The sequence below is a fragment of the Xyrauchen texanus genome, chromosome 11, assembly GCF_025860055.1.
Source record: "Xyrauchen texanus isolate HMW12.3.18 chromosome 11, RBS_HiC_50CHRs, whole genome shotgun sequence".
Lineage (NCBI taxonomy): Eukaryota > Metazoa > Chordata > Actinopteri > Cypriniformes > Catostomidae > Xyrauchen > Xyrauchen texanus.
In genome coordinates, this window is record NC_068286.1 from 44,411,810 (window position 1) to 44,439,493 (window position 27,684).

The window sequence follows — 27,684 nt, forward strand, 5'->3', positions numbered from 1 at the left end:
CTGGCCATTCTCTGTTGACCTCTCTCATTAACAAGACATTTCCATCCGTAGAACTGCCGTTCACTAGACGGTTTTTGTTTTTGCCACCATTCGGAGTAAATTCTAGAGAATCAGCAGTTACAGAAATACTCATACCAGCCCTTCTGGCACCAACAATCATCCATGCGATTATCTAATCAGCCAATCATGTGGCAGAGGTGCAGTGCATAAAATAATGCATATATGGGTCAGGAGCTTCAATTAATGTTCACATCAACCATCAGAATGGGGAAAAAATGTGGTCTCAGTGATTTGGACCATGGTATGATTGTTGGTGCCAGATGGGCTGGTTTGAGTATTTCTGTAACTGCTGATCTCCTGGGATTTTCATACACAACAGTCTCTAGAGTTTACTCCGAATGGTGGCAAAAACAAAAAACGTCCAGTGAATGGCAGTTCTGCGGATGTCTTGTTAATGAGGGAGGTCAACAGAGAATAGCCAGACTTGTTCAAACTGACAAAGTCTACGGTAACTCAGATAACCACTCTGTACAATTGTGGTGAGAAGAATAACATCTCAGAATGCTGTTCTGAGATGTGGGTTGGTGCTGTTTGGTTGCATGAGGGGGACCTACACAATATTAGGCAGGCGGTTTTAAAGTTGTGGCTGATGGGTGTCTATTTATACACAGTATATACTGTATATATATTAAGCACACTATTCCTTAAAGCTATATTAATAGCACAAATATTATCGTATGTACAGGTATTCCATTCAAACAAGCAATAGCAATGCACTCATTATATTAGTGAATTACATTCATTATGCATCAGAGCAGACATACATTGATTAAAATAGTGGCACACAGTGTCTATGTGGAGTTTGTGAGAGCATTTAAACTGAAGCACAGAAAACACAAACTTCCATGAGCTACAAAAGCAAAGCACTCTTAAAATGCTTTTAAAATAAACCATTGTGTGTGCGTGTTTATTTTTTATTTTTTACAATAGCGCGTATGACAACATTTACGTTTTCTAAAAAATGCGTTTATATTATAAGAACAGGCCATTACTTTCTGCAGTCGTGTCTTGTCAATAGATAAAGTACAAGAAAATCACTTCAATTTAGTTTCGGTTTCAGAACACCCAGAACTCAAAGAAATGTAAACCAGTTTAGCAACAACATGAAATTGTTCTCTTAAAGTCACATCTGACATTCATTACACATTAAAATTCATCTTGGAATTCGTGACCTCTAGGGCTTTGCATTCATTCACTTTGTTTCTTCATGTTTTACTCACTGAAGTCAAACAAAACACAGCAGGATGACTTCATCAGAGTGATCAAGGCTCAGTCCAGTTCTCTGAACCTTGCAAGATTTCCGTTCTGTCTTCGGCTTCTCGCTTTGCCCCAAGGAACCCTAATTGGTTCAGGGGATTGGCTGTTTGTAAGGAATGTATCCAGTGTTCTCATTTGACACTGTATGTACAATTTTATGATACCTTAGTGCACATAATTCACCCAAGTCATGTCCATAACCTTTGTGAACACACATCATAAAACAGCATGGTGGACAGGTTATGTTTGGCATGAAGCCACAAAACTGACAATCATTACTGTAAATGCACAATTTTCATTTAAAAGTAAATATTTTCATGCATTTCCCAAATCACAGAAAAGTCCACTGTAAGCTGTACAAGGCTAGAGATCTAGACTACTAATTTTTAGCGACATCTTGGACACATCTGTGTTCATAGTGGACATGGCAACCATGTCGTATTCATTCTCCCGTGCTGACATAATCTTGCAGAGTCTGAAGGCCCCTAGGTCACGCTGGAAGTTGCGGTTCAGGAACCCATAGAACACAGGGTTTATGCAGACGGAGCACATCGCAGTCAAGTGACACAGCGAGAACAAAAGATTGTGGGTGCAGTTCATGGCGACTTCATGGTTCCAGTCGATGACGGCATTAAAGACGTTTAACGGGAGCCAGCAAACAGCGAATGCCACAACGATGGAAAAGAGCATGATGTTTATACGCTTAGTCTCACTGCTCCGGTATTTGTTTTCACGCATTCTGTCCATCATGTTATTCCGCCGTTGCAGACGGGTGTAGATCTGAAAGAGGAGAGGGTCAGAAAAAAAGATTAAATCTGTAATGTATGCACATTTAATATACACCAAAGGTTGGGCCTTGGGTACAGGATGATTTTGGGGTCCCCTAAACCCTTTTATGTTTGCAGTGTAAATAAATGTTGTTGTTTTCATTTTCATTGATTTATACCTTTTTAGTTGCTCACACACAAATGAAAATCAACAATATCCAGAGCTTCATCGGACTCAGACTTTACAAACAATTTGAGCCAGCTAGTAAGTGATTGCAGTGCGGTATGTGTAAACCTCACTCCCCTGGCCTCAAGATGAACACTAGCGACTGACGGTAGGGGCTGTAGCCTTAAGCTCCTCGTTAGCACACCCATCTCCCATGCCAGAGATTCTGGTTTGAATCCCATTCGGAGCAGGTCTAGCAGAACTGGTTACAGTGGTGCCATGACCCAGATGGGAGTGAGGTTTAGGGGGGTGAGTGTAACGGGAGCCAGCTGGTACATGATAGCAGTCGATATGTGTAAACCTCACTCCCCTGGCATCAAGAGGAACACTAGCGACTGACGCTAGGGGCTGTAGCCTTAAGCCTCCTCGTAAGCACACCCGCCTCCCATGCCAGAGATGCTGGTTCGAATCCCATTCGGAGTGGGTCTAGCAGGATTGGTTAAAGTGGTGCCATGACCCAATGGCACCACTTAATACAAAAATTAAAGAAGTTTGTTTGAAATTTTTGCAAATGTATTAAAAAATAAAAAAATAAAAAAATTATAAAGTGCATGTACATAAGTATTCACAGCCTTTGCTCAATAATTTGTTGAAGCACCTTTGGCACCAATTACAGTCTCAAGTCTTTTTGAGTATGATGCTACAAGCTTGGCACACCTATTTTTGGGCAGTTTCTCCCATTCTTCTTTGCAGAACCTCTCAAGCTCCATCAGGTTGGATGGGGAGCGTCAGTGCACAGTCATTTTCAGATCTCTCCAGAGATTTTCAATCGGGTTCAAGTCTGGGGTTCAAGTCTGGGCTCTGGCTGGGCCACTCAAGGACATTCACAGAGTTGTCCCATAGCCACTCCTTTGTTATCTTGGCTGTGTGCTTAGGGTTGTTGTCCTGTTGGAAGATGAACCTTTGCCCCAGTCTGAGGTCCAGAGTGCTCTGGAACAGGTTTTCATCAAGGATGTGTCTGTACATTGCTGCATTCATCTTTTCCTCGATCCTGACTAGTCTCCCAGTTCCTGCTGCTGAAAAACATCCCCAGAGCATGATGCTGCCACCACCATGCTTCACTGTAGGGATGGTATTGGCCAGGTGATGAGCGGTGCCTGGTTTCCTCCAGACATGATGCTTGCCATTCAGGCAAAACAGTTCAATCTTTGTTTCATCAGAGCAGAGAATTTAGTTTCTCATGGTCTGTGAGTCCTTCAGGTGCCTTTTACTGAGGAGTGGTTTCCGTCTGGCCACTACCATTGACCACTGATTGGTGGAGTGCTGCAGAGATGGTTGTTCTTCTGGAAGGTTCTCCTCTCTCCACAGATAAATGCTGGAGCTCTGTCAGAGTGACCATCAGGTTCTTGGTCATATCCCTGACTAAGGCCCTTCTCCCCCGATCGCTCAGTTTGGCCGGGCGGCCAGCTCTAGGAAGAGTCCTGGTGGTTCCAAACTTCTTCCATTTACAGATGATGGAGGCCACTGTGCTCATTGGGACATTCAATGCTGCAGATATTTTTCAGTACCCTTCCCCAGATCTGTGCCTCGATACAATCCTGTCTCGGAGGTCTACAGAGAATTCCTTGGACTTCATGGCTTGGTTTGTGCTCTGACATGCACTGTTAACTGTGGGACGTTATATAGACAGGTGTGTGCCTTTCCAAATCATGTCCAGTCAACTGGATTTACCACAGGTGGAAAGTTGTAGAAACATCCCATGGATGATCAGTGGAAACAGAATGCACCTGACCTCAATTTTGAGTGTCATGGCAAAGGATGTGAATACTTACATGTGATATTTTTCATTTTTTATTTTTAATACATTTGCAAAGATTTCAAACAAACTTCTTTCACGTTGTCATTATAGTGTATTGTTTGTAAAAATTTTAGGAAAATAATGAATTTAATCCATTTTGGAATAAGGCTGTAACATAACAAAATGTGGAAAAAGTGAAGCGCTGTGAACACTTTCAGGATGCACTGTATTTATTCAGGGCGCACTGGGGAATGCAGGTCATGAAGTGAATCGCGTGGGCCAAGATTACAGAGGTATAATCTATATTATATCTCTATATTACACACCACCATTCAAAGGTTTTAGAACACTAAGATGTTTTTGTTTTATAAAATAAAATTGATGCTTTTCTTAACCTTGGATGCATTAAATTGATAAACAAATACTAGCAAAACCATTATAAATGTTGCAATTTATTATTGCTATTTGAAATAAGTGTTCTATGTTTTTATTTGTATTAAAATTCCATGATAGAAAAGCCCCATTTTCAGCCGTCATTACTCTAGTTTACTAAGAATGTCACATAATCCTCAAGAAATCATTTAATGTGTTAACTTGTGGGGACGTAACAGTACCAATGAAATATTTATTTTAATTAGAACAGATAAAATGATTGAGCTACTTAATGAAGTGTGGAAATAGCAATATAGTGTCTTTTTCCAGCTAAGGTAATTAGTACACTTGCATTTTTATAAGTCACTTTATACTTTTTAAAAATAACCAAAAAGAAACATATTTCTCCTCAAATTCATCAATCTATTGTTCTTTTGAGAGATGAAGGCTATTCCATGCACTTCTGTTTTGAAAGAATAAAACAAACTCGATCTAACCGGGACAGAGAGAGAAATTGACAACCCAGATGCACAACAACAAGAAGACAAGAACATCATAGTCCCTAATTTGAGAAACAGACTCGTCACAGGTCCTAAACTAGCAGCTTTAATGACCAGTATATGCCAAACACTTGCATTGCTGCAAGCAGAGGATTCTTGGATGAACAGAACGTTTTAAGAGTACAGCATTTATTTAAAAAAATAGATCATCATAACATTAAAAATGCCTTTCCTGTAATTTTTCAATTAGTTTAATGCATTTAATGGAACAATGAGTGGAGTAAAAATGTAATGTTAGAGGGAAAATGCAACCTCCGAATCACACTCATCATTGATAACGTGAATGTGATATTTACTTGCTGGATTTCATGTGACCAGAACTTGTGTCTCTAAAGGCAGCACAAACAGTGTGCTATAATTAGTGCCACAATCACATTTGAATTAATGAGTACTGAAACATTCGATAGCAATGGTGGCGTAGTGGACTAAAGCACATAACTGTTAATCAGAAGGTCACCGGTTCGATCCCCATAACCACCACCATTGTGTCCTTGAGCAAGACACTTAACTCCGGGTTGCTCCGGGGGGATTGTCCCTGCAATAAGTGCACTGTAAGTCGCTTTAGATAAAAGCGTCTGCCAAATGCATAAACGTAAATGATGTTGACCTGACAAATTTTTTTTTACACGTACTGAATGCAGCATGTGGTGACATCTGAATTAACTGGCTTGTTTTTATTAGAGTGGCTATATACAGTACACTATCGATATAAGTAGCACCTGTCACACAGTGCAGCTATATGCACTCCAATAGTCTGCACCCCATAGTATCACTGCAGTTGCGTGGGGTGTTACGACATTGTGAGTGTATTTCGTTCAAGTGGAAAACCCTGGTTTGAATCCGCCTTTTGTTCCAATTTTTTGTTCCCATCCTATTTCCTGTCTCCACTTTTAATATTTCCTTTAGTAGCCTACTTCTTATAATAATAAATAAAAATTATGTAGGTGTAGGGTGTCTGTGGGACACTAAATAAACACAAATATGCTGCTGTGATGCTCATATACTGTATGTTAGTATTTAATTGCTTTAAATGCTTCAAAAAGCATCTTCTTAATTGCAAATGGTGTCTAACACTTCTTGCACTTTAGAAGATGCTTTTTGTTGCTTTTAAACGTAGCTTTTTGCACCAGAACTCCATGTGGCAAAACATACACTCACCTAAAGGATTATTAGGAACACCATACTAATAATGTGTTTGACCCCCTTTCGCCTTCAGAACTGCCTTAATTCTACGTGGCATTGATTCAACAAGGTGCTGAAAGCATTCTTTAGAAATGTTGGCCCATATTGATAGGATAGCATCTTGCAGTTGATGGAGATTTGTGGGATCACATCTAGGGCACGAAGCTCCCGTTCCACCACATCCCAAAGATGCTCTATTGGGTTGAGATCTGGTGACTGTGGGGGCCATTTTAGTATAGTGAACTCATTGTCATGTTCAAGAAACCAATTTGAAATGATTCGAGCTTTGTGACATGGTGCATTATCCTGCTGGAAGTAGCCATCAGAGGATGGATCCATGTTCTCATTCTGTTTATGCCAAATTCTGACTCTACCATCTGAATGTCTCAACAGAAATCGAGACTCATCAGACCAGGCAACATTTTTCCAGTCTTCAACTGTCCAATTTTGGTGAGCTCTTGCAAATTGTAGCCTCTTTTTCCTATTTGTAGTGGAGATGAGTGGTACCCGGTGGGGTCTTCTGCTGTTGTAGCCCATCCGCCTCAAGGTTGTGCATGTTGAGGCTTCACAAATGCTTTGCTGCATACCTCGGTTGTAACGAGTGGTTATTTCAGGCAAAGTTGTTCTTCTATCAGCTTGAATCAGTCGTCCCATTCTCCTCTGACCTCTAGCATCAACAAGGCATTTTCAGCCCACAGGACTGCCGCATACTGGATGTTTTTCCTTTTCACACCATTCTTTGTAAACCCTAGAAATGGTTGTGCGTGAAAATCCCAGTAACTGAGCAGATTGTGAAATACTCAGACCAGCCCGTCTGGCACCAACAACCATGCCACGCTCAAAATTGCTTAAATCACCTTTCTTTCCCATTCTGACATTCAGTTTGGAGTTCAGGAGATTGTCTTGACCAGGACCACACCCCTAAATGCAGTGAAGCAACTGCCATGTGATTGGTTGATTACATAATTGCATTAATGAGAAATTGAACAGGTGTTCCTAATAATCCTTTAGGTGAGTGAATGTGGAATTTTTCTTGCATTAAGCTCCTAACTAAAATGAGTTATTAGGAACAAACTTAGTAGGCAATATATTTTCTTGTTTTTATGACTGGTGCAGTTATACCGAGTGTCAGAGTCTGGCTCAAGTCGAGTGCAGGTGTGGCAAAAAGTTATTTTTGAACCCTCTCTCTTCTGCAGCTTTTGCTCTCTATCTGCTCTTTCTTTTTTGAAAGCCAGTTTCAACTTCCTTTTTGTAGCTACCTTTTAAGAACTTGTCACCGAGTTACCAATACAGGTCACATCTGGACTGAACTTGACAGTACAAAACCAGGCTAGAAGACCAGACCACTTAAGTTTTTGATAGGGGGGATCCCTCACTCAGGAGGTAGATCTGGGTAACTTCCCCATTTTTACAGATGATATCTTGCATCGTTTTCTTCCAACCAATAGCATGTCATTACTATCTAATGTCAGCATGATAATGACATGTATTTTCATTTATCCATTGAGAGCTTCTTTTACTCAGTTCCAAAATGACCAGTGGTCCAATGACCCAGTTTGAATTAAAATTGCAGTCTATAATGAACCTCCTCCACCAACAACCACTAAATGCACAACCCTATGATACGCTCTCCAGAGCTCAGGAGAAATAGCTGACCAGAGGGCAAACCATCATTAAGAACACAGTGGGGAAAAAGTTGCTTTGGCATTTCGAATAATGATATGTGTGTGCGTGTGGGTTTTCAGGCTCTGTGTTTTTTATATTATTGAGTCAACACAAGCTGGCAGAGTGAACACAAAAGCAATCTTTTTATGGGTCATAAACACAACATTGCACAATTTAAGCACGCTATTCATGATGGTGTTACAAAATCACTGCATTGTCACAGAACAATGTAACTTCATTTGCACACTGAAAACATCGAACGCAAACGAATCATTTGCTTGGAACGAATCCAAGCAAATGTAGGAAAATGTATCTTATTCTACACTGTACAAAATTGAAAACTTTGTATTGTAAATCAAATTGTAAAATCAAAGTGGTGCCTGCAGTTAGAACCTGCAGTGCATTGGACTTCTTCAAGTTATTTAAATTATAAAACGAGTAGAAATTACAGAATTTATTGTGAAAATAAAAGCCTTGTCTCTCTTTCCGGATGATTGAAAAGCATTTTGTCCACTTAGAACAGAACATCTGCGCAAGCTCCACCCACCACAAATGCATCCCTTCGTTGTATAGAGCTATTTAGCCGTGACGTCAATTTGTCGGCGAATCAGGAAGTCTAAGTTCCCTCAGGAATTTCCTATGGGTTTTTGTAATGTGATTTTTGAATTTATGAGTGAGATAAGGTCTGTGGAAAACATTACTTGAAGATACATGGACGTTTTGTTCTGCGACATAAATTACACACATTTTAATACCACAAACGTGAATCTTGATGCCCCCATGTGTTTAAAATAAAAAGTATGCATTTCAGTATGGCTTCAAAATTAATGTCTGAGCTATTAAAATGTGTGTAATCTATGTTGTAAAACAAAACATCCATGTATTGTCTAGTAATATTTACCAGGGACCTTATTTTACTCATTAATCCAAAACTGTCATCACTAAAAACCATTGGAAAATCCAGAGGGAACACATGGGGAATTCTCTCCTGAGTTTTGGGACTACAACTTGAACAGCTCTATAGCTCAACTAGATGAACGACTTGTTTCAATAGTTCACTGCATAGACATCAACAGGTCAGAGTCTTGCTAGGACAACTGACACCAGGCCCCTTTCCCCCTCAACTCCATTTCTAGCTTTCCTTCCTTCCTCCACCAACCCCCCAGCTCTCCTTATTTGATGGATGGTAGCACTGGAACAGAGTCCTGTGACCTGAAATAACTGCATGACAAAACAACTCACAGGCAGAGAGAGAGAGGGGGGGTTTGGGGACGGGAGACAGAGAAATATATGTCTTTATCTGTAAAGTATTATTTACTTCATCTTGCATTTGAAAAGCTAGTCTTACCCAAATTCCGTTAAATGGAATATACTTATGGTATGCAATATGTGTTCATGTACAAGTTATGCTCTCCAAATCTTGTCCTTGCTTGAGACTGGCTTTGTTTATTATGTTTTATAAATGTGATCCTGCTTCGATTTTCCTGACAGTGGAGCATAAAAATGTCCCTCAGTCATTAGGACTCATAATCTCTTTGGTGCATACAGAGAGAGAGACTGATCTGATGTAATCTGACAGCTTCTGCCCTGACTGGACATCCAGAATCTCTGTTGGCATCACATTCTGAAGTATTGGACCGTGGGATGGTTGAATGGCAGTAGTACCCCAGGATCTCACTGAATATAAATGCTTCAGTTACACTCTGTGTTAGTGACAGACCTATACATTCGTCTAGCCAATAAATAAGTACATTAATTGGCCCTTTGAGATTTTCGTCATTGAACAATAATTGTACCATTTGTCCAAATAATAGACGTGCTTTTCCATCCTGTGTTGCCCTGTGTCTTAACCAGACACAATGTGATAAAGTGACAATTAATACAGTGTCTGTCTTCCATGATAATCCACGTTCCTAACCAGCCACAAGAGTGACATGAAGTGGCACTACATTTTGTTTCTCTTTTGGCTTCTTTTTCTGCAGCAGTGCACTGGGTAGCAAGAGTACAAACATAGATGAATCATCCACAGGAAGCAATTGAAGCAATTTAAAGAAGAAAAATGCATAAGGTGCTCAAGCGACTTAGTGAAACATATAAGCGACCTAGTCCGTTAAAACGAACTGTCCGAAAAAATCGACTCACTGAAATAAACAGGAAGTGAATCGTTTTATTTTAACTGGTTCATTTGCATGAACTGTCCGAAAGAACAGATTCACTTAAATGATTTGGATTTCCCAGCCGGAGAGATAGAGGATGGAATAGCTGAGCATGTTTACTCCCACGGCTTCATTTTTGCATTTGCGATACAATGTGACATATGTAGCGTTTTGTGCTACTACACTGCTACTCGCCAAAAATAAAGCTTGTTACTGGAAAAGTCACACTATTGTGAAAATTTCATTTTAGAGCATCACTACTTCTTATTAGCTACTCCCCAACACTGCAAGTAACTGACAATCATCATCCCATATCAGATATATTTACATCAATTCAGACGTTATCACCTTTCCATCTGGCACTACAATTAAATTTTTATTCTACTGACGGTTAGGTTTAGGGTTGGGGTTTGGGGTTGGGGTTAGGGTTAATGAAACATGCATTCCTGTTGACTGTTTTACAACTACCACTTGCTTTTGATGCCCCTTTGTGGACAATTCACTCAGAAAATGGATCTTACACATGTCAATATCTGCAACAAACACTTCCAGCTTCTGCCACTAGGGGCAGACGTTAAACTTTAGAAAGCAAAGATCAATTTCAGCAGTGGAACTTTCAGCATACTGTCACCAAATTTACAGTGAGATCAATCTGGTTATTGTTGCGTCACGCACCATTTTCTCTTTCACAGTGGACCGAAAATTGCCTGAATACTGTCACATCGCTGAAATATTAGCCACTTTCAAACAAACTGTTGCATTACAGTACCTTTACTGGTAAATGTACAACATCTGCTATTCAAATATTCAACGGTGTACACCTTTTTTTCTACACCTATTATTCACACATCAGCACCGAAATGCCATTATTCTCTCAAATGTTGTTAGTTCTTTAGATTATCAGTCGACAAATTTCTTCATTCACTTGGATTGCAACGAATAAAGCTTTAGATTGGATTACACCAGACCAATTCTAAAATCTGAACAGAATCTAGAAATACTGGGCAACGACTGAGGATTACATACAGTCCGGCTGTCAGGTCGATCCAATCACAAACTCATGTGGAAACATTCGCCCCCGTTCTATGAGATGCATGACAGATGTAAACAAACATGGATGTATGGGAGCGCTGCCATTGATGTTGCTGCTTCTCTGTTCCAAGTCTCAAAAGAAACTAGGCGAGCGTATTTGGGTGCGGTCTTGGGTGGAAAGACAGAGACCGCGGTGTAAGTTGGAAGTGTGTGGTGGTATGTTTTCTCCACTTTGAGCATTCGTCATCTCCATTTCTTCATTGTCCAATGTTGTTGATGCGCACAGTCGATTTCAATTGGCTGCTCAACGTATGACTTCATATTTGAGTCATGAAGCTTCAGACCCTTTAACACCTGGTATTAAGATGCGTTTTGGGTGATCCAATCATATGTGGTCTGGTCACATCGCTATTTACACCTGTTCGATTAAATGCATCTCCTATGACCACTTGTAATCGGATTTCGAGGGGAAGGACTCTGTTTCATGATGACAAACATCAATCACAATGTCAGAGTGTTACTGCATGACATTAAAGATCAGAAAATCAGAAAAGATAAAGAAAACACGAAAAAAACATGCTATTTCTCCCAGATGCCGCTGAAATGTAATCTATGCACAAAATGAATATGTCGAGCAGAATTGTCTGTTATTTTAGTGGATTAGCTGTATTAACATGAGCTGAGATGTTCATGCTTCTCATAAGTGTCCCTGCATGTTGATTTCAGACACACTGAAGAAGATCTGTGAATTTCTCCTGTTTGTATGAGTATCCGCTTTATAAAATGTTTCAACTGGATGATCATTTCCATTTTAAGTTGCTCGCAATTTGCAAAATTTAAACTCCTGTTTTATTGCAGTGGTTGATTGACAGGCGAGGGGTGGTGCTTCACTGCTGCTTGGATGCATTCAGGATGGATTAGCATTTACATGCATTGTGGTCACTAACATTTTTAACTAAATGGTCTGCACATATATAGCACCTTTTAAACCTTAACGGTATTCAAATCACTTTATACTGTGACTCATTCATGTATTCAAACACATATTCACACACCAATCATGTCAGAGTTGCCACGCAAGGTGCTAGCCTGCCATTGGGAGCAACTTGGGGTTCAGTTTCTTGCCCAAGGACACTTCGGCATGTAGAATCATGAGGGCAGGGAATCGAACCACCAACCCTACGATTAGTGGCCGACCCGCTCTACCACCTGAGCCACAGCCGCCCCTAACTACATTCATATGTGGTTTTTGTGATCCGATTACAAAACGTGTTAGACCCCATTTCCACCTATATTTAGTGCTGACCACGTGTGATCGGATCACCTATGTTTGTACTCTTGCTACCCAGTGCATTGCTGCAGAAAAAGAAGCCAAAAGAGCAACAAAATGTAGTGCCACTTCATGTCACTCTTGTCGTCTCTTGTCTTGAAGACAGACACTGTATTAATTGTCATCTGTCCAATTTGATGACATTTTGAATCCAGAGTAACTGAATAATCTCCATCTTACATCAGTGCATCCTAACCGACTACATGCTCAAACCATTAATCTTGCGAATCTGTTCACACATAGCATCATAACTGAATTGTTCGGGTAATGTTATAACTTCTCATTCAGGGAAATAGCTAAGTGTGTTAAATTTACCAATATCTTTGAACGGGTCCTGTTCACACATGACCTCTAAACTGAAAATTGCAGTTCATTTTCTGGAAAAGGCTGTATGTGTGAAAGCGACAATTGTCCGACACCTTTGTGTGTTTGTCTTTTTGTTTAAGTTTCGTTTTAAAACATTATTTATATCGTCAAGCCGGTTCTTGCCTCCTCCATTCCATTAATCTCTTTACACTGATGCCAAAATCTGGGAAGGAGGAGGGAGAGTCATCGCCACTATTATCCACCCCAATGGAGCAGCCACGGCCATCTGCCGGAGGATGGAGGAGTCCGGCCGTCTGGAAGCGGATGAACGATCGCCGACAGCGAGGGGAGGTGGGGCTCCCAACCAACTGCCTGGAGAGGTTACTGCTGCCAGGGGCTGGGGAGAGCCCTACCACCCATCAGAAACGTGGTGGGCGTTCCGTCTGCCAGGGGCCGGAAAAGAACACATTTAGGGGCCTGTGTAGCTCAGTGAGTAAAGACACTGACTACCACACCTGGAGTCTTGAGTTCGAATCCAGGGTATGCTGAGTGACTCCAGCCAGGTCTCCTTTGCAACCAAATTGGCCCGGTTGCTAGGTAGGTTAGAGTCACATGGGGTAACCTCCGCTTAGTTCTCGCTCTCAGTGGGGCACGTGTTGATTTGTACGTGGATGCCATGGAGAATAGTGTGAAGCCTCCACACGCTCTATGTCTCAGAGGTAATGCTCTCAACAAGCCACGTGATAAGATGTGCGGATTGACGATCTCAGACACGGATGCAGCAGAGATTCGTCCTTCCCTACCACAGCACCACCACGAGGACTTGGGAGCGCATTGGGAACTGGGTATTCCAAATTGGGGAGAAAAAGGGGAGAAAATCAAGAAAAAAAAAAAGAACCTGTTTACACCTGGTATTAAGATGTGTTTTAGGTGATCCGATCACATGTGGTCAGCACTAAATACAGGTCTAAACAGAGTCTAAACGTCTCAAACGTTTGTCATCGGATTACAAAACCACATACGAATGTGGTCAAAAACGCTTGTGACCACATCGCAATTGAGGTGTAAATGCTAATCTGTCCTGAACGCATCCTGGATGCAAAGCACCAACCCTCACCTGTCAATCACCCACTGCTCTAAAACAACAGTTTTAACTTTGCCGGTTACGAGTGTCTTTAAAAGGAAATAACGGTCCAATCTGAAAATATAAAAAAGCATAGAATTAATCGATCTTATTCATTGTGTTTGATATCAGCACAGATGAGAAGCACACATCTGAAGCTCCTTTAATACAAGAAATCCACTAAAATAATGGATCATTCTGTGTTTATGCTTATTTTGTGTGCATCTGGGAGAAACAAGGCAGCGGTTTTTACTATTTCTTTGTCTTTTCTGTGATTGTTGTGCTTTTATATCATGCTGTAACACACTGAAACAGTGATTGATGTATTACAGAAGTAATCCAAAAGTAATTAAAAAAAACCTGATTATATTACCTTAAAAACCTCTATAATCCAAGAGATTACATTGCTGATTGCAATTTTTGTCATGTAATTTGTAATCAGTACCGGCTTGCAATTCTGTAGTAATCTACTGTACCTAATAATATACTTAGTGATTTTTAAGTACATTTTGTGTAAAATAACGGACATCTTATTTGCTATCATTAAGGGTGTGTTCACACTTGTAGTTAGGTTCTCTTGATCTTTTTGGTCCGGACCAAAAATGAAAATTATACATTTAGTCCTGGTTCGTTTAGCGTTCACACTGACATTTTTAACACCGAACCTAACAATACAAAACCAAAGGCATCAGGGAAAATTCACGACTTGATTGGACAGCTTTTATGATGTATATTTTTGGACGGAACTTGCCGAACATCCAAAACAATGCTGGCGAAATGTGCTCGTTGGATGTATATATGGTGGTATTTTTACCAGCTGAGAACAAACGAAGAGTTAATCAAATCTGTAAAGGAGTCAAAACAGCGCCAGGAATTCCTCCGTTGCACACACAAATGAAGATATGCTGCAGGGTCAGCTGACGGGCGGTTCCGACGCCTGTCCCGAACTGTAATGGGCAACATAGCTCCTATGATGAGAATAACCAGATATGCTTGAGGTCAGTATTAGGCAAATTACTTCCTGTTTTTGGTCCATTTAGACGTCTTTGGTCCATGTTGCGTTCATATATCAATCGAACCTTAGCAGAGTTCATTTGGAAGCAGACCGAGACCCACTATTCAGGCGGTCTTGGTTCGCTTGTTTAGTGCGCACCAAGGTTCGGGTGACAGCGTTCACACTTGTTCAAATGAACCGCACTAACAGAGCAATCGCACCAGAGTTCGTTTTAATCGAACCAAACCTGCCAAATGTGAACACACCCTAAATATCAATATTTGCATTTAACCATTACATGTAAAAACCTAGTCAACCTCTACTCATTAGTACTGTTTGGTCAATACACCATTTTTAAATTGAAAGTGGTTAAAAGCGATGGAAACCAAGACGAGTGAGAAAGAGGGAAGGACAGAAAGAATGACATGTTTATGGATATATGTGCGTGTGGGTGGATGTAAGTGGTGCTCCATTTTTGAACTGCTTGTGGTTAATTGGGTGTAAAAGTGACAAGTATCCTTGACAAAACTCGGTCACTTCACTTGAATACTAACAAGTGCTTCACAGCACTTGCCACTCTGAACTGTGAGCTATCGTCAAGAGTGACGGCAGAATGCTCATTTTAATTTTTACAACTCAGCATCATAATCTCTATATTAAACCCATTACTGTTAAGCTAGAGCATGTCACGTGAATCTTCCTCTTCACTTAAACCATTTGTCATAAAGTTAACCCTTTGTATTGTCACATTTCTCTCTATTTCTTCATCATAATGATTATTATTTTTCTACCCTTTGCAAGATTATAACTCATGTGTTTGATCTTTAAGGTCTTTGAATTTTTAAATGATCCATTAGAGCACAGACCCTCACCGTCTCTTCTCATCTTGTATCTCTCTCTCTCTCTCTCTCTCTCTCTCTCTCATCCTACTCTCTGTTTCTATTTCTTTTAAAAATCCTGCAGCAGTAGTGTGTGTGTGTTGGCAGTGAACTGATGTGGCAGGTCATGTTGGCTGCTGGTCATGTTCAGTCAGAACACACTCAGTTTCAGTGAGCTATGTCCAAACTATGTATGAGTTGTGTTTTCTAGGACAACAATAAAATAAAATCCTCAGTAGTAAGCTTAGACAATACTATGGACTGGTTGAGAGACATGCCTAAATGTGTATGTGTGTGTGTGTGTGTGTGTGTGTTTGTATTCATCCATCCCTTTGAGACTGGCCTCATTATTGAGCCTCACAGAGCAGCGTAACAGTCCAGACGGACATACACACACAGGCATCCTCAGATAACCTAAAACAGCTAAGATATTATCACACAGTGACACTCTTCATTCTAGAGTATAACATATTATTGACAGTTGCGGTCCATGAGAGAATTATGTTCTCCTTACATTGCAACAATTAAAGATTTTATTATGTTTACCATTATGAAATTTTTTGCATTAAGCATGCCAGAATAACTTTTATGAATAAGAGCAAGCCCCTATTAGATAAGCCTGACTAAATGTCAAAATGCAAAGCTCTTGAAGTCCCATTCACCCAGTAAACTCACTAGTCAGACCATAAGGTGCACTCTGCAGGAACAAGAAAAGAGCAACACAATGTGCATTTGGTTGAATATCATTGTCATTCATAGGAGAAGTACACAAGGCTCTCACAGACCAGTTGGGATGTTTTGGAGGGGTTGATCTCATAAGACTGACATCTGAATATGGAAGAGAGGAGACTCTTGAACCGCCCACAGAATGTCTTTAAACTGACACAGAGAAATGAGAGTTCCTGTAGCACCCTCTACAATGATTCGTCTTATTTGTGACTAATAATATGACATTATTCAGTTTCATAGGAAATCTTATTAACTTCAGTTGGATTTCTAAAGTAATTATTTTGTCAATTTTATACTTGATGTATTTTAAACAATTTTAAAATTGAAGTTTGAAAATCTACCTCTGAAAATTGTTTCAGGTGCCTTTGTGCCTTTCTGAGACTGTCCAACAACGTATTTTTGATCATAATCTTTTTTTCTCTCTCCAATTTTATTTTGTCTCTCAAAACATACATAAATCTTTCTTTCCAAATTTTTTATACAATTATAATAAATTCTAAAATATTTTTCTCTCTCTCTCAAAAAAAATTATAATAATAAAAATAAATTATAATAATAAAAAAAATTAAAAAAGTGTGAGGAGAAAAATAAAAATGGTAGAGAAAACAGATTTTTGGAGCAAGAGAAAAAAGGTAACACAGTGTTTTAAAATATAATTCAGACGTTTAAAAAAAGACATCCTTACCAAATGAATGCCTAACTTCATTAGTGTTTTAAAATGCATATTACATTTACGCATTTGGTAGACGCTTTAATCCAAAGCGACTTACAGTGCACTTATTACAGGGACAATCCCCCCGAAGCAACCTGGAGTTAAATGCCTTACTCAAGGAAGCAATGGTGGTGGCTGTGGGGATCGAACCAGTAACCTTCTGCTTACAATTTCTGTGCTTTTGCCCACTACGCCACCACCACTTATAGCAGGCTTTGTTTTATATGCGCTGCACAGCTGTTATTCATCACTCATTACACCACGTTTGTTTTCACCCCCCCACCACCCCATCGCCACCAGTTTAGGTCCCATCCTGCTGAGCGTGTAAGTTCCTCTCCCCTACCGGCATCATCTTCCGGCTGGATCTGACGGTTCAAGTGAGAAGGATGGGGCTTACGCCAAATAAAACTATTCTATCACTATCCTCGTGTTAATTCTTTCTGTTAGAAATGCAATAGAGATTTTCAAAACAGATCTAAACAATGTCACAAACTGTGCTGAGATTTGCCAAGATTTGCCAAGATACCAAACAATCTGCAATTAATTCAACTTAAACAATTCTCATCACATTCTTCCAAAACCTAATTATCTGGGCTATGCTATACACATTAATCATATAGCTCTATACTCTTGTACGCAGGGCTGGACTGGTAATCTGGCATACCAGGCATTTTCCTGGTGGGTCGACGTACTTTGGGGCCAATCAGGGGCAGACTGGCCATTGGGAGAACCGAGCTGGCCGGTGAGTTGGCCACGAAATGGGCCGAATGGTCCGCGATAAGATGAAATGAGCTGGCGCATTATGCAGGACGGACCACAAAACGGTGCCGCGATCTGCAGAAAAGGACATCGAACACCCCCGTGAGTCCGTTCTGTTCATGACATAAAATGATTGTATCACTACAGAGGACATGGAATATAGTGCATATTGTCATATTGGTTATTTTACTGTGGTTAAATATTGTTTTTTAGCCTTTTTCAATCTTGACAGACTAGAGTGACTATTCGCTTAAAATATGGCAAATTAACCCTTTGAAGTTTCAACTTCTGTGTTCCTCGGAAGAAAGCCATACAGGTTTGGAGTGGCATTAGGGTCCGTAAATAATTACAGAATTAAAATTTTTGGATGTTCTTTTCCTTTAAACTGTCCTGAAACCCCGTTTCAAGTTGGTGTGGTAAGTAGCAGAGTGAGGTCAAAAACGGAGAGAACACTCCAACTGCCTTGGTATCCAGGCAGCTTAATTTTGCCTTGATTAACATCAAATTTTCCCATAAATGCACAATGTAATTCACATTTACACACATCAAAATGCACAAATATATTATAAACGTTTTTGTAAGCTCACAATAAAATCCAAAAACACAGGTCATTTTATATGTATATTATATATTTGTAATTTCTGGTAAATGCACGTATAAAGGATGAGTTATTTGCATAATAACTCTATATTATCCTTCTATATTTACACTATTAAAAATATACGTGAATGTGCTTTTGCATTTCAGATCACGTCTGTTCACCTCTCTATAAATCGATAAAATCTCCTATTAAATCTGCTTGTTGCTCACAACATTTCTAATATGGCGGCTGTTGTTGTTGAGCACTCTGTCAGCTTTAAAGTGTAAAACCTGCAATTTCATATTCGCAACCAACGCCTCTGACTGTCTAAGAAAGACCCCCCATTTAATTCGTTATTTAACCCCGGTGTAAATAGCATCTGCCACACATTGCAGCTATTTGCACACTAATAATCTGATGTAACTTGAAATGTATACGTCAGACTAGACAATAGGTGTTGCTGCAGTGGCGTGGTCTGTAAAGACGGTTTGTGATTGTGTACTGTTGTGATTGATAGCGACCCCGGTTCAAATTCGCCTTTTGTCCCACTCTTTTTCCCATCCGATTTCCTGTTTCCACTCTTAATATTTCCTTTAAATACTACTTAAAATAGTAGATAAAATAATAGATGAATATAAATGTTGATTTCATCACGGTGAATGTCAGGGAGTGCAGAGATGCGTTTGATCCGGAGGCGGGGTCTGTCAATCGCTCGTTCCTGCAGCTTGGTGTCGCTTGTGTGTAGATTGCAATACAGTATATAGTAATGTTGTAGTTACCATGTTTTTTTTGACAGAAACCAAATTGCAATTAATCATGGTGCTACTACAGTAAACTGGTGGTAATACACATGGTTACTGTAGTAAAACCAAGGTTATTTTTTTTAAGGTAAGGTTAAGGTTAGATTTAGGGGTTTATGTAGTGTGTCTGTGAGACTCTAAATAAACACAATAAACACACTGCAGTGATGCCCATATACTGTATGCTAGTATTTAAATATGTATGCAAATAGTATCTGACACTATGTGCACCATGGTGCAAATAGCATCTGCCTTATTAATATTATGAGAAACCAATGATGAGCTCAAATCTAGTGTACATCTAAAATGTACTGTATATGTCACAGCCACGTGACATTTTCTCATTGTTGATTTCAAACCAAGAAGAATAAATTAACGACTTTCCTCTTAAAATTAAAATTAATGCTAGGTATATTTTTTTATTGTCTTCATGACTATTTAAAATGAGGCACTATCCACTTCTATTGTATTGAAAAGAAGGGCAGAGACATTCATTAAACATTCTCTCTTGTGTTCTGCATAAGCAAGAAAGTTATACTGGTTTGAAATGGCATGAGGGTGAGTCAATTATGACAGACCTTTTCTTTCTGAGTGAACTATTCCTTTAAGCCACTAAAGAAAAAAACCTGCACAATCAAACACATGCACTCTCAGTCCTCTGTCTCTGATCTTACCTTCAGGTAACAGATGAAGATGAAAGTGAGAGGAGTGATGTACTGAAGTACCAGCATGGCGGTAGTGTAGGTGAGCTTGAGTTCTCTGGACGGCCACTCCTCCACACACACCACCTTTCCCCTGTACTGCTCCTGAAACACTGAAGGCAGCTGCTTCAGCGGGGTGTCTGTCACCCTGGAGAACAACAGAAACGGTGTGGCAGTGAGAGTGGCCAGGGCCCAGGTGAGGCTGATGCCCAGGCAGGCGTGATTCAGGCTGGGTCTCCATCCTCGAGGGTGGAGGATGAGCTGGTGTCTCTCAACAGCGATCAGGACCAAGGAGAAGATGGACACTGAGACGGAGCAGCACTGAACCAGACTGTTGAGTTTACACATGACCGCTCCGAACACCCAGTGATCCATGAAGGTGTAAATAAAGGTGAACGGCAGACACACCAGGGACATCAGCAGGTCAGAAACAGAGAGGTTTGCGATTAGGACATTTGTTACATTGTGAAGCTCCCGTTGCCGTGCAATGGCAAGAATTAGAGCCACGTTGCCCACAATACCTAATAGTACCACAGCACTGTAGGCAATCGCCATGACGACGAACAATGAATGGCTTCCATAGCACTCGTCGCCATAAGAGAATGAGGAGAGGTTAGCAAGGGAGCAGTTTGATGGGTCCAAGGAGCAGTTCAGAGCTGTGATTGGTGAATGTTGGGGTAACAGGGCAGCGTCTGGCATTGTTCCAGCTGGTCTTGGTTGAGAATGATGTAATATCAGCTGATCATATACTCTTTCCTTCCAGGTAATGACCTTTCCAAGATCATGTTGTCCTACTTTGGGCGACACGCTGTGGGGACATACGAAAACAGTTAGATCAATACTCAAAGGACAGAACTGTCTCTAATGTCATGTTTGATTACAGACCAATCCAATTATAAATATCAATAAACCCTAGACATGTCCCAGTCAGTTTTGTTTAAAAAGGAGTCAATTCGATCTTACAGCATCAGTTTGTACTGATTCTAGACATTTTGGCCTTCAGTTCTTCTACTGTACCTATACAGTGATATTGCACTTTCATTCTAATACACTTTTAATTGTGCAGTAATTATGAATCACCTAATGCCATCCAACAAATGTAATAATATAAGTAATTATGTTTCCCTTTTCTAAAAGCTATTTAATTATGGCTGTGTTGGTGTGTGTGTGTGGGATGGGGGAACTGCATTATGTGCATGGAATTAACAAGTTAATTAAGATTTTGCCGGTCTACTAATTTTATTTGTATATTCAAAACGCTGCCTTCGAACAGTAGCTGAGCTACTGGATAAAATAAGACTAAAGCCATTGGGTGTTGGATCACTTGCACATACAAATAATTGTAAATAATTTTTACCTTAAGATATTTACACATACAGTCTAGACATTAATTCGAAATCTTTAGATGGACTGAATGCATATTGGTCTACCTATATGTCAGAGTCTGAATCAGGTTGTCAAGGTAACAGAGGTGACAAAGCTTCCCATTTTTAGGTCTGTGGTTCTATCATCTCTCTTTGTCTCTCTCTCTCCCTCCCTCTCTCTTTCTTTCACACATCAGTTAAATTCAAACTCTAAATTCACATGGTTTTCTTTCAATGCAATACCTTTAAAAAACTGAATGAATATATGGGCAATTGGAATACAAAACCCAACCATGAGTCTCTGAATCTTATTCATAGTTGTAAAGCACCAGTACACTTACAACAGTCTCCTGCACATGAGCTGCAATCGGATTTCACAGACCTTAGCTACTCCCAATAGACTGATACTAAATGGCAGGCCATTCATTTGTTTTGTACAGAGTATTCCCTTGATAGTTCTGTTCTACAAAATGACCTTAAGGGTAGTGATCTACAAGGGTAATGCGTAAGCATTTGGAGCAAGCCCTTAAATGTCAAGATGGAGTAGGAGTCATTCAATTGTCTTTGCTTGAAAGGGGCTAATTAGTTATGCAGAGTATGAACATTTATTCTGTCAGATTAGAAAATCAAAACCACCTGTTTTTGAAAAATCGTAAAATAATACACTGCAGTCAACACCCAAACATTAACTCATTACCATTGCTTAAAGGTATAGTTCGCCCAAAAAATTTATAAATAAATTATTTACTCACCCTCATGACATCCCAGATGTCTATGACTTTCTTTCATCAGCAGAACACAAATAAAGATTTTTAAAAGAATATCTCAGCTCTCTAGGTCCATACAATGCAAGTGAATGCTGATCAGACCTTTGTAGCTCAGAGAATCAAATAAAGGAACATGAAAATAACCCATATGCCTCCAGGGTTTAACTCCATATCTTCAGAAGAGATATGATAGCTGTGGCTGAGAAACAAATCACTATTAAAGTCAATTTTTACTCTAAATCTCCACTTTCACTTTTACATCTGAAAGCCACATGTGATGACTGTTTGGATCCTCTTTCACATCTGAAAGTGAAAGTTAAAATGGAGATTTAGGGTAAAAAAAATGACTTAAATATTGTTCTTTTCTCAACCACACCTATTGTATTGCATCTGAAGATATGGATTTAAACACTTTCATGTTTCATTTATTTGATTTTCGGAGCTACAAAGTTCTGGTCACCATTCACTTGCATTGTATGGACCAACAGAGCTGATATATTCTTCTAAAAATCTGTTTGTGTTCATCAGAAGAAAGAAAGGCACACACATCAGTGATGGCATGAGGGTGAGTAAATGATGAGAGAATTTCTATTTTGGGGTGAACTATCCCTTTAACTGAATTGCAGAAGATTTTTACAAGTACTTTAATGTCTTTCATTCAGATTGAGTCAGTTTCATTGAGCCAACATAATTTACAGTAGATGGATTAGGTCAAATTAATGTACTGTAGTTTTAACTCACTGGCCTGTTTGTTTTACGAAATAATCTGTTAGCAGCTTTAAAACCTTCCATCATGTTAATGCTGTAAACTTAATATAATATGATTCAGGTCTTGATTCTGAAGATCTGTCAAAAGTAGGCACAAATAATCATATTTTACACCCATGTCTCTTCAGCAATTTCTTCTCTCTTCCTCACTTTACTTTTATTAGCTGAAGATGATTTATGGCACTGATGTAACTCATAAACATGTGACTTATTGGCGGTCCAAATTTTCAAATTAGATTGTACTGTACAAATCTGACAATTTTTATGAGCTAATCAACAGCAAATAAAAAACATTTATTGTCTTTCCAAGAGCCAGCAGAGGCTTGTAATGCCATTGCCATGACAATGTAATTAAGTCATCAAATTTGGTCCTCCGTGCGCCCCGTGGAGAGACTGTAGCTGATATGAATGCCATCTTTAAAACCTGCTGGGTCATTCTAGTAAATGGGTACCATTTGTGCCCCTCATTTACATATTTGTAAAACATATATTTTTTAAACAATAAAAAGTCAATGGCAGTTTTTACTGTGATAATATAGCCTAGCTGTTTTTCTAAACACCTCAACAAACTTACAGTATCAGAATGAGCTTTAATGCCAACTGTTCTCTCGCATACATGGATTTAGTTTTTTTATTATTATTTATTTATAAAAAATTTTGCTGAAAGGAGAAACAAGCATGTGCCCACATAACATTACAGTGAGACACAGAATATAAAGCAAGGTAAGAGTATAAATAGACATACAAAAATATAGGACATATAACATAGAATGGCGTATGTACATGTGCAAGTGGTAAATGTATGTGCAAGGTAGGGGTATGTACAGTTATTTAATTAAATATGAGTGAATTTATATATGTATATGACATATTTATCCATTTGTAAATTACAGGAACCTTGTTTTATTTCATTTGGTTATTTATTTATTAATTTTTATACTTTTTTTATCCTGAGGGTGCTTTTTTGCCCTGTGCCTAGAAAGCAGAAATAATGTTTGCTGCTTTAGCAAATGTGGACATTTTGATTAAAACAAAATTCATAGAAACAATAGCATTTTTTCTTCATTCTTTGTCTCTATTGATATATTTATTGGTTGTTTTTTTTTTGTTTTTAGTTGACATAATAAATTAATTTTGTACATTGGGTCACACTTTATATTAGGTGGCCTATCTAATCTGTTATCTATTATGTACTAACATTAAATGCATACAAGACTATGTATTTACTGTGTAACTACATGTTGTTCTGCAATATTCCCACATTTGCTGTTCCTGAGGTTGAGGTACGGGTAGGTTTAGAAGTAAGGGTAGGGTTAGGATAAGGGGTTAGATTTAGGTTTTGGGGTAAGGGTTGGGTTAGGGGTAAAGTTAACATTGTAACTACAAATGTGATTAAATGCAAGTACTTTAAAGGTTATTACAATGCAACAACATGTATGAACTTAATAAGTTAATTGTATCAAATGGTTTAGTACATAGTAGTTAAGGCCAACTAATATAAAGTGGGTTCATACATTGTATTAGAAGACTTTGTTTCCCCAGTTGTGTACTCAGGTTATGCCTCAACCCTGTAATCATCATATAAAGAAACGAACAATTCCGTTAAAAAAATCTTGTCATGGTAGCATCATCATCCTTTTATGCCAAGAACATGTTTTAGAATCCTCTGTTTAATCACTTTGTCTTATGTTTTGTTATGTTTGTCAGTAGGGGATTAAAATATCCATGATTTTGTCTAGTAACCAACGGAGAATTGAAAAGTGTATATTTGTAGTAATATGAGCATTACATTTTCTTTCTATAAGAAGCACCGTCTAGGTTCATAACATTGACTTGTAAAGGCACAAGGCTTGTTATGTCAAGCTGTAGAACGGTCAACCCTGTTTGAAGACATAACTACTGTATGTCACAGCATACTGTATATTTAAATGCATTAATTTAACTTGAGATGGGGCAATTTATAATCAATCAAACACTTTCTTTGTCTGATAGAATGTTTTAAATATTACAGAAATGTAAATCTTATCAAACTGGAAAAGTAAAAGAAAACGTGAGACTTTTACAACGTAAAAACAATTCTGTTAAATTAACGGTAAAATACCGGTAGCTGTAGTTGCCAGAATTTTACCGTAAAAATTATGGCAACCATGTTTCAGGCTTTACAGGATGTAATTTTAGTGCCTGTATATTTTACAGTTCACTTCCGTTTTTACTAAATGATATAAACTTGATACACTAACATTCTTGAACTATGAAAATCTGCTTGTCAATTAAAAATGCATTGTTAATTGCCATAGTAACTAAAAAAAGGCCACATGAAGACTTACAGTTCATCAACCGTGGCCATTCCTGGAGCAATAATTAATATATGTAGAGACAGTGTTACTCACACAAACACAAAACACCATCAGGGTAACACATATGACACAAAGATAATGCAATAAACGTGAACTAAACTACAGAAAATATAACACAGAACACCCCAATGTGCATAACTGATATTAAAAATAAGAAGAAACATAACTTTGACTCCAGCCAGGTCTCCTAAGCAACCAAATTGGCCTGGTTGCTAGGGAGGGTAGAGTCACATGGAGTAACCTCCTAGCTATCGTGATTAGGGGTTCTCGCTCTCAATGGGGCGTGTGGTGAGTTGTGCGTGGATCGTGGAGAGTAGCATGAGCCTCCACACGCTGTGAGTCTCCGCGGTGTCATGCACAATGAGTCACGTGATAAGATGCGTGAATTGACGGTCTTAGAAGCGGAGGCAACTGAGACTTGTCCTCCACCACCCGCATTGTGGCGAGTAACCGCACCACCACGAGGACGTACTAAGTAGTGGGAATTGGGCATTCCAAATTGGGAGAAAATGGGATAAAAAAGAAGAAGAAACATAACTTTACCATAAAATATAATTAAATGTGATGCACATGGATGGAACGCACAATTATTGTTTTTCACCATAATTTTAACAGGAGCTTACCGTAAAAAGTACATGCATTCTCTTACATGCATTACATACATATTTCCTTTAATTATATGGTAAAATAATACTTTATACATCTAATAACAATATCTTAACATAAAATTACATGTTTTGTCTTTTTACCATATATGTTAAAATAACCCGTTAACCAATTTAACCTTTTTTTACTGTAGCATTTTTTCCTTCTCTTACAGTTAAAATTACAAATTTACACGAGTTTCAAAATCTGACAACACGATCGTTTCACACCTTGTGGCTTACAGACAGACATGACCTGTCAAAATGACAACATTTTCTTCAACTAGCAAGATCAAATCATGGGTCGTTTGGGAGCCATGGGAACCAAAAGAGGGAGAGAATGGAAAAGAGACAAAGTACAGATAGACAAGATGAGATGAAGGTGGAGAGGAATGGAAGAACACAGTGACATACTCATGTGATAACGGAGGCAAATGAGAAGATATAGAGAGGCATTAAACAAAATAAAATGAGATCTGATGCCAGAAGTCGGGTCAGTTTAGCAATTGCAACCTAGTAGATAAAAAGGATATTTTCCTCATGTGAGGGAGCTTTAAGCCTGGTGCATATAGAAATCTCTAATGGTAGGAATTTAGCACATGTGTTGCAATCTTGGAATCCACATGTAGCCTATAATTGGCCAGTCTTAAAAAGACCTAAAAAGTTTTTTTTTTTTTTTTTTTCCTACAAGGCTAGTTTAAAATGCTTTATAAATCAGTCTTAAAATATGATTATTCCACTTTTAGCAAACCATCTATTTCTCAGTCTCGCTCATCTCTTTTATAACACACATGACATCTCTCTGCTAGAAGGACACAAAATGAACTTTGATATTTTCAATCTGCACCAGGAAAATTTTATAGAGCACCATAAAAAGGCAGATTCACAGAGTGACAACAGTTGAAATAATACCCTATTTACCTTGTGTTGAAATACAATCTTGATAAGACAGATTGCATTCAATGATATTATCACAATGTCTCCTCTCAGTAACAGTGACCTGAAATATACCGTCAAATCCTGAAGAGAAAAACAAGAAAAGACCAACCTAGGAAGAATATTAAGGTGATATGTGTCAGGCATCCCATCACTGTCCTGTGGTTCCCATGGGAGTCAGTTTCGATGCACATTAAGAACACTTATTGCACGTTATGAGCCTTAAAACTCCCAAGTTAAGTGTTTTGTGTGTGTGAGTATCTTGTAAGCAGGTTAAAGTCCGACAGGTACTTCCCTCCTCGTAGTTCAATTATCCATGTCTATCCCATCAGCTGCGCTTGATATTGCGCGTTTGATCCGTGCGCAAAGTTAATTTTATAAAGCAAGATGGCATTAGACAGATCAATTTAGCACATAATGCACATTTTCCCTTAAAAACATGCTATAGTGAACCGGATCACCAAACGTATATTGCGCCTATTTCTAAATAATACACTGAGCTTTCCTTGCAGGAATAAAACAAGTGAAATTATGATTGAGTGGAAAGATCTGGCGCGTCTCTCCACTAGAAGCGCGTTCAATGGAGACAAAACATGTACGAGTCTTACCTGCAGCGTTTTACGCGCGGTCACAGCTGAAGCCACACACGCGTCTCCATCATTCTGAATGAGTGCATGTGTGTGCAGACCTCTGGTACTTTCCCATGCTTGCGCGCGCACGTCTCCATCAGTCTGAATGATGCCACTGACACTTCTCCGTGCACACTGAACTGACAGCTGGCTCGACGGCGCCTCTGCCCAAGCGTTACTCACGCACGGGTTCATGGCTGTAAAAAGCACCAATAAATTCACGGCCTGTGACACCGTGATGAATCCATAACATGACACTTATTCAAGAGCTATTTTAAACGGGTCGGCAGTT

The 27,684-nt window shown here is 39.1% G+C and overlaps 1 protein-coding gene across 1 annotated transcript; it reads right to left on the minus strand.

The window, feature by feature from the left end:
• Positions 1 to 1,680: 1,680 nt before the first annotated feature.
• LOC127651526 (neuropeptide Y receptor type 1-like) lies at positions 1,681 to 27,404 on the minus strand. Its single transcript, XM_052137402.1, has 3 exons — positions 27,372 to 27,404; positions 19,901 to 20,735; positions 1,681 to 2,097 (listed from the first exon to the last, which is right to left on the minus strand). The coding sequence occupies exons 2-3, from the start codon at positions 20,624 to 20,626 to the stop codon at positions 1,681 to 1,683; spliced, it is 1,143 nt and encodes a 380-aa protein (XP_051993362.1). The 5' UTR covers positions 20,627 to 20,735; positions 27,372 to 27,404.
• Between the last annotated feature and the right edge of the window lie 280 nt (positions 27,405 to 27,684).

What these genes read in the sequence shown, in the direction of transcription:
- LOC127651526 (XM_052137402.1), bottom strand. Translation starts at nt 20,626, where the DNA reads ATGCCAGACGCTGCCCTGTTACCCCAACATTCACCAATCACAGCTCTG. An exon ending in TCTTCATCTGTTACCTGAAG is followed by an intron (nt 2,098 to 19,900) that starts GTAAGATCAGAG and finishes CTCCTCTTTCAG; the next exon opens with ATCTACACCCGTCTGCAACG.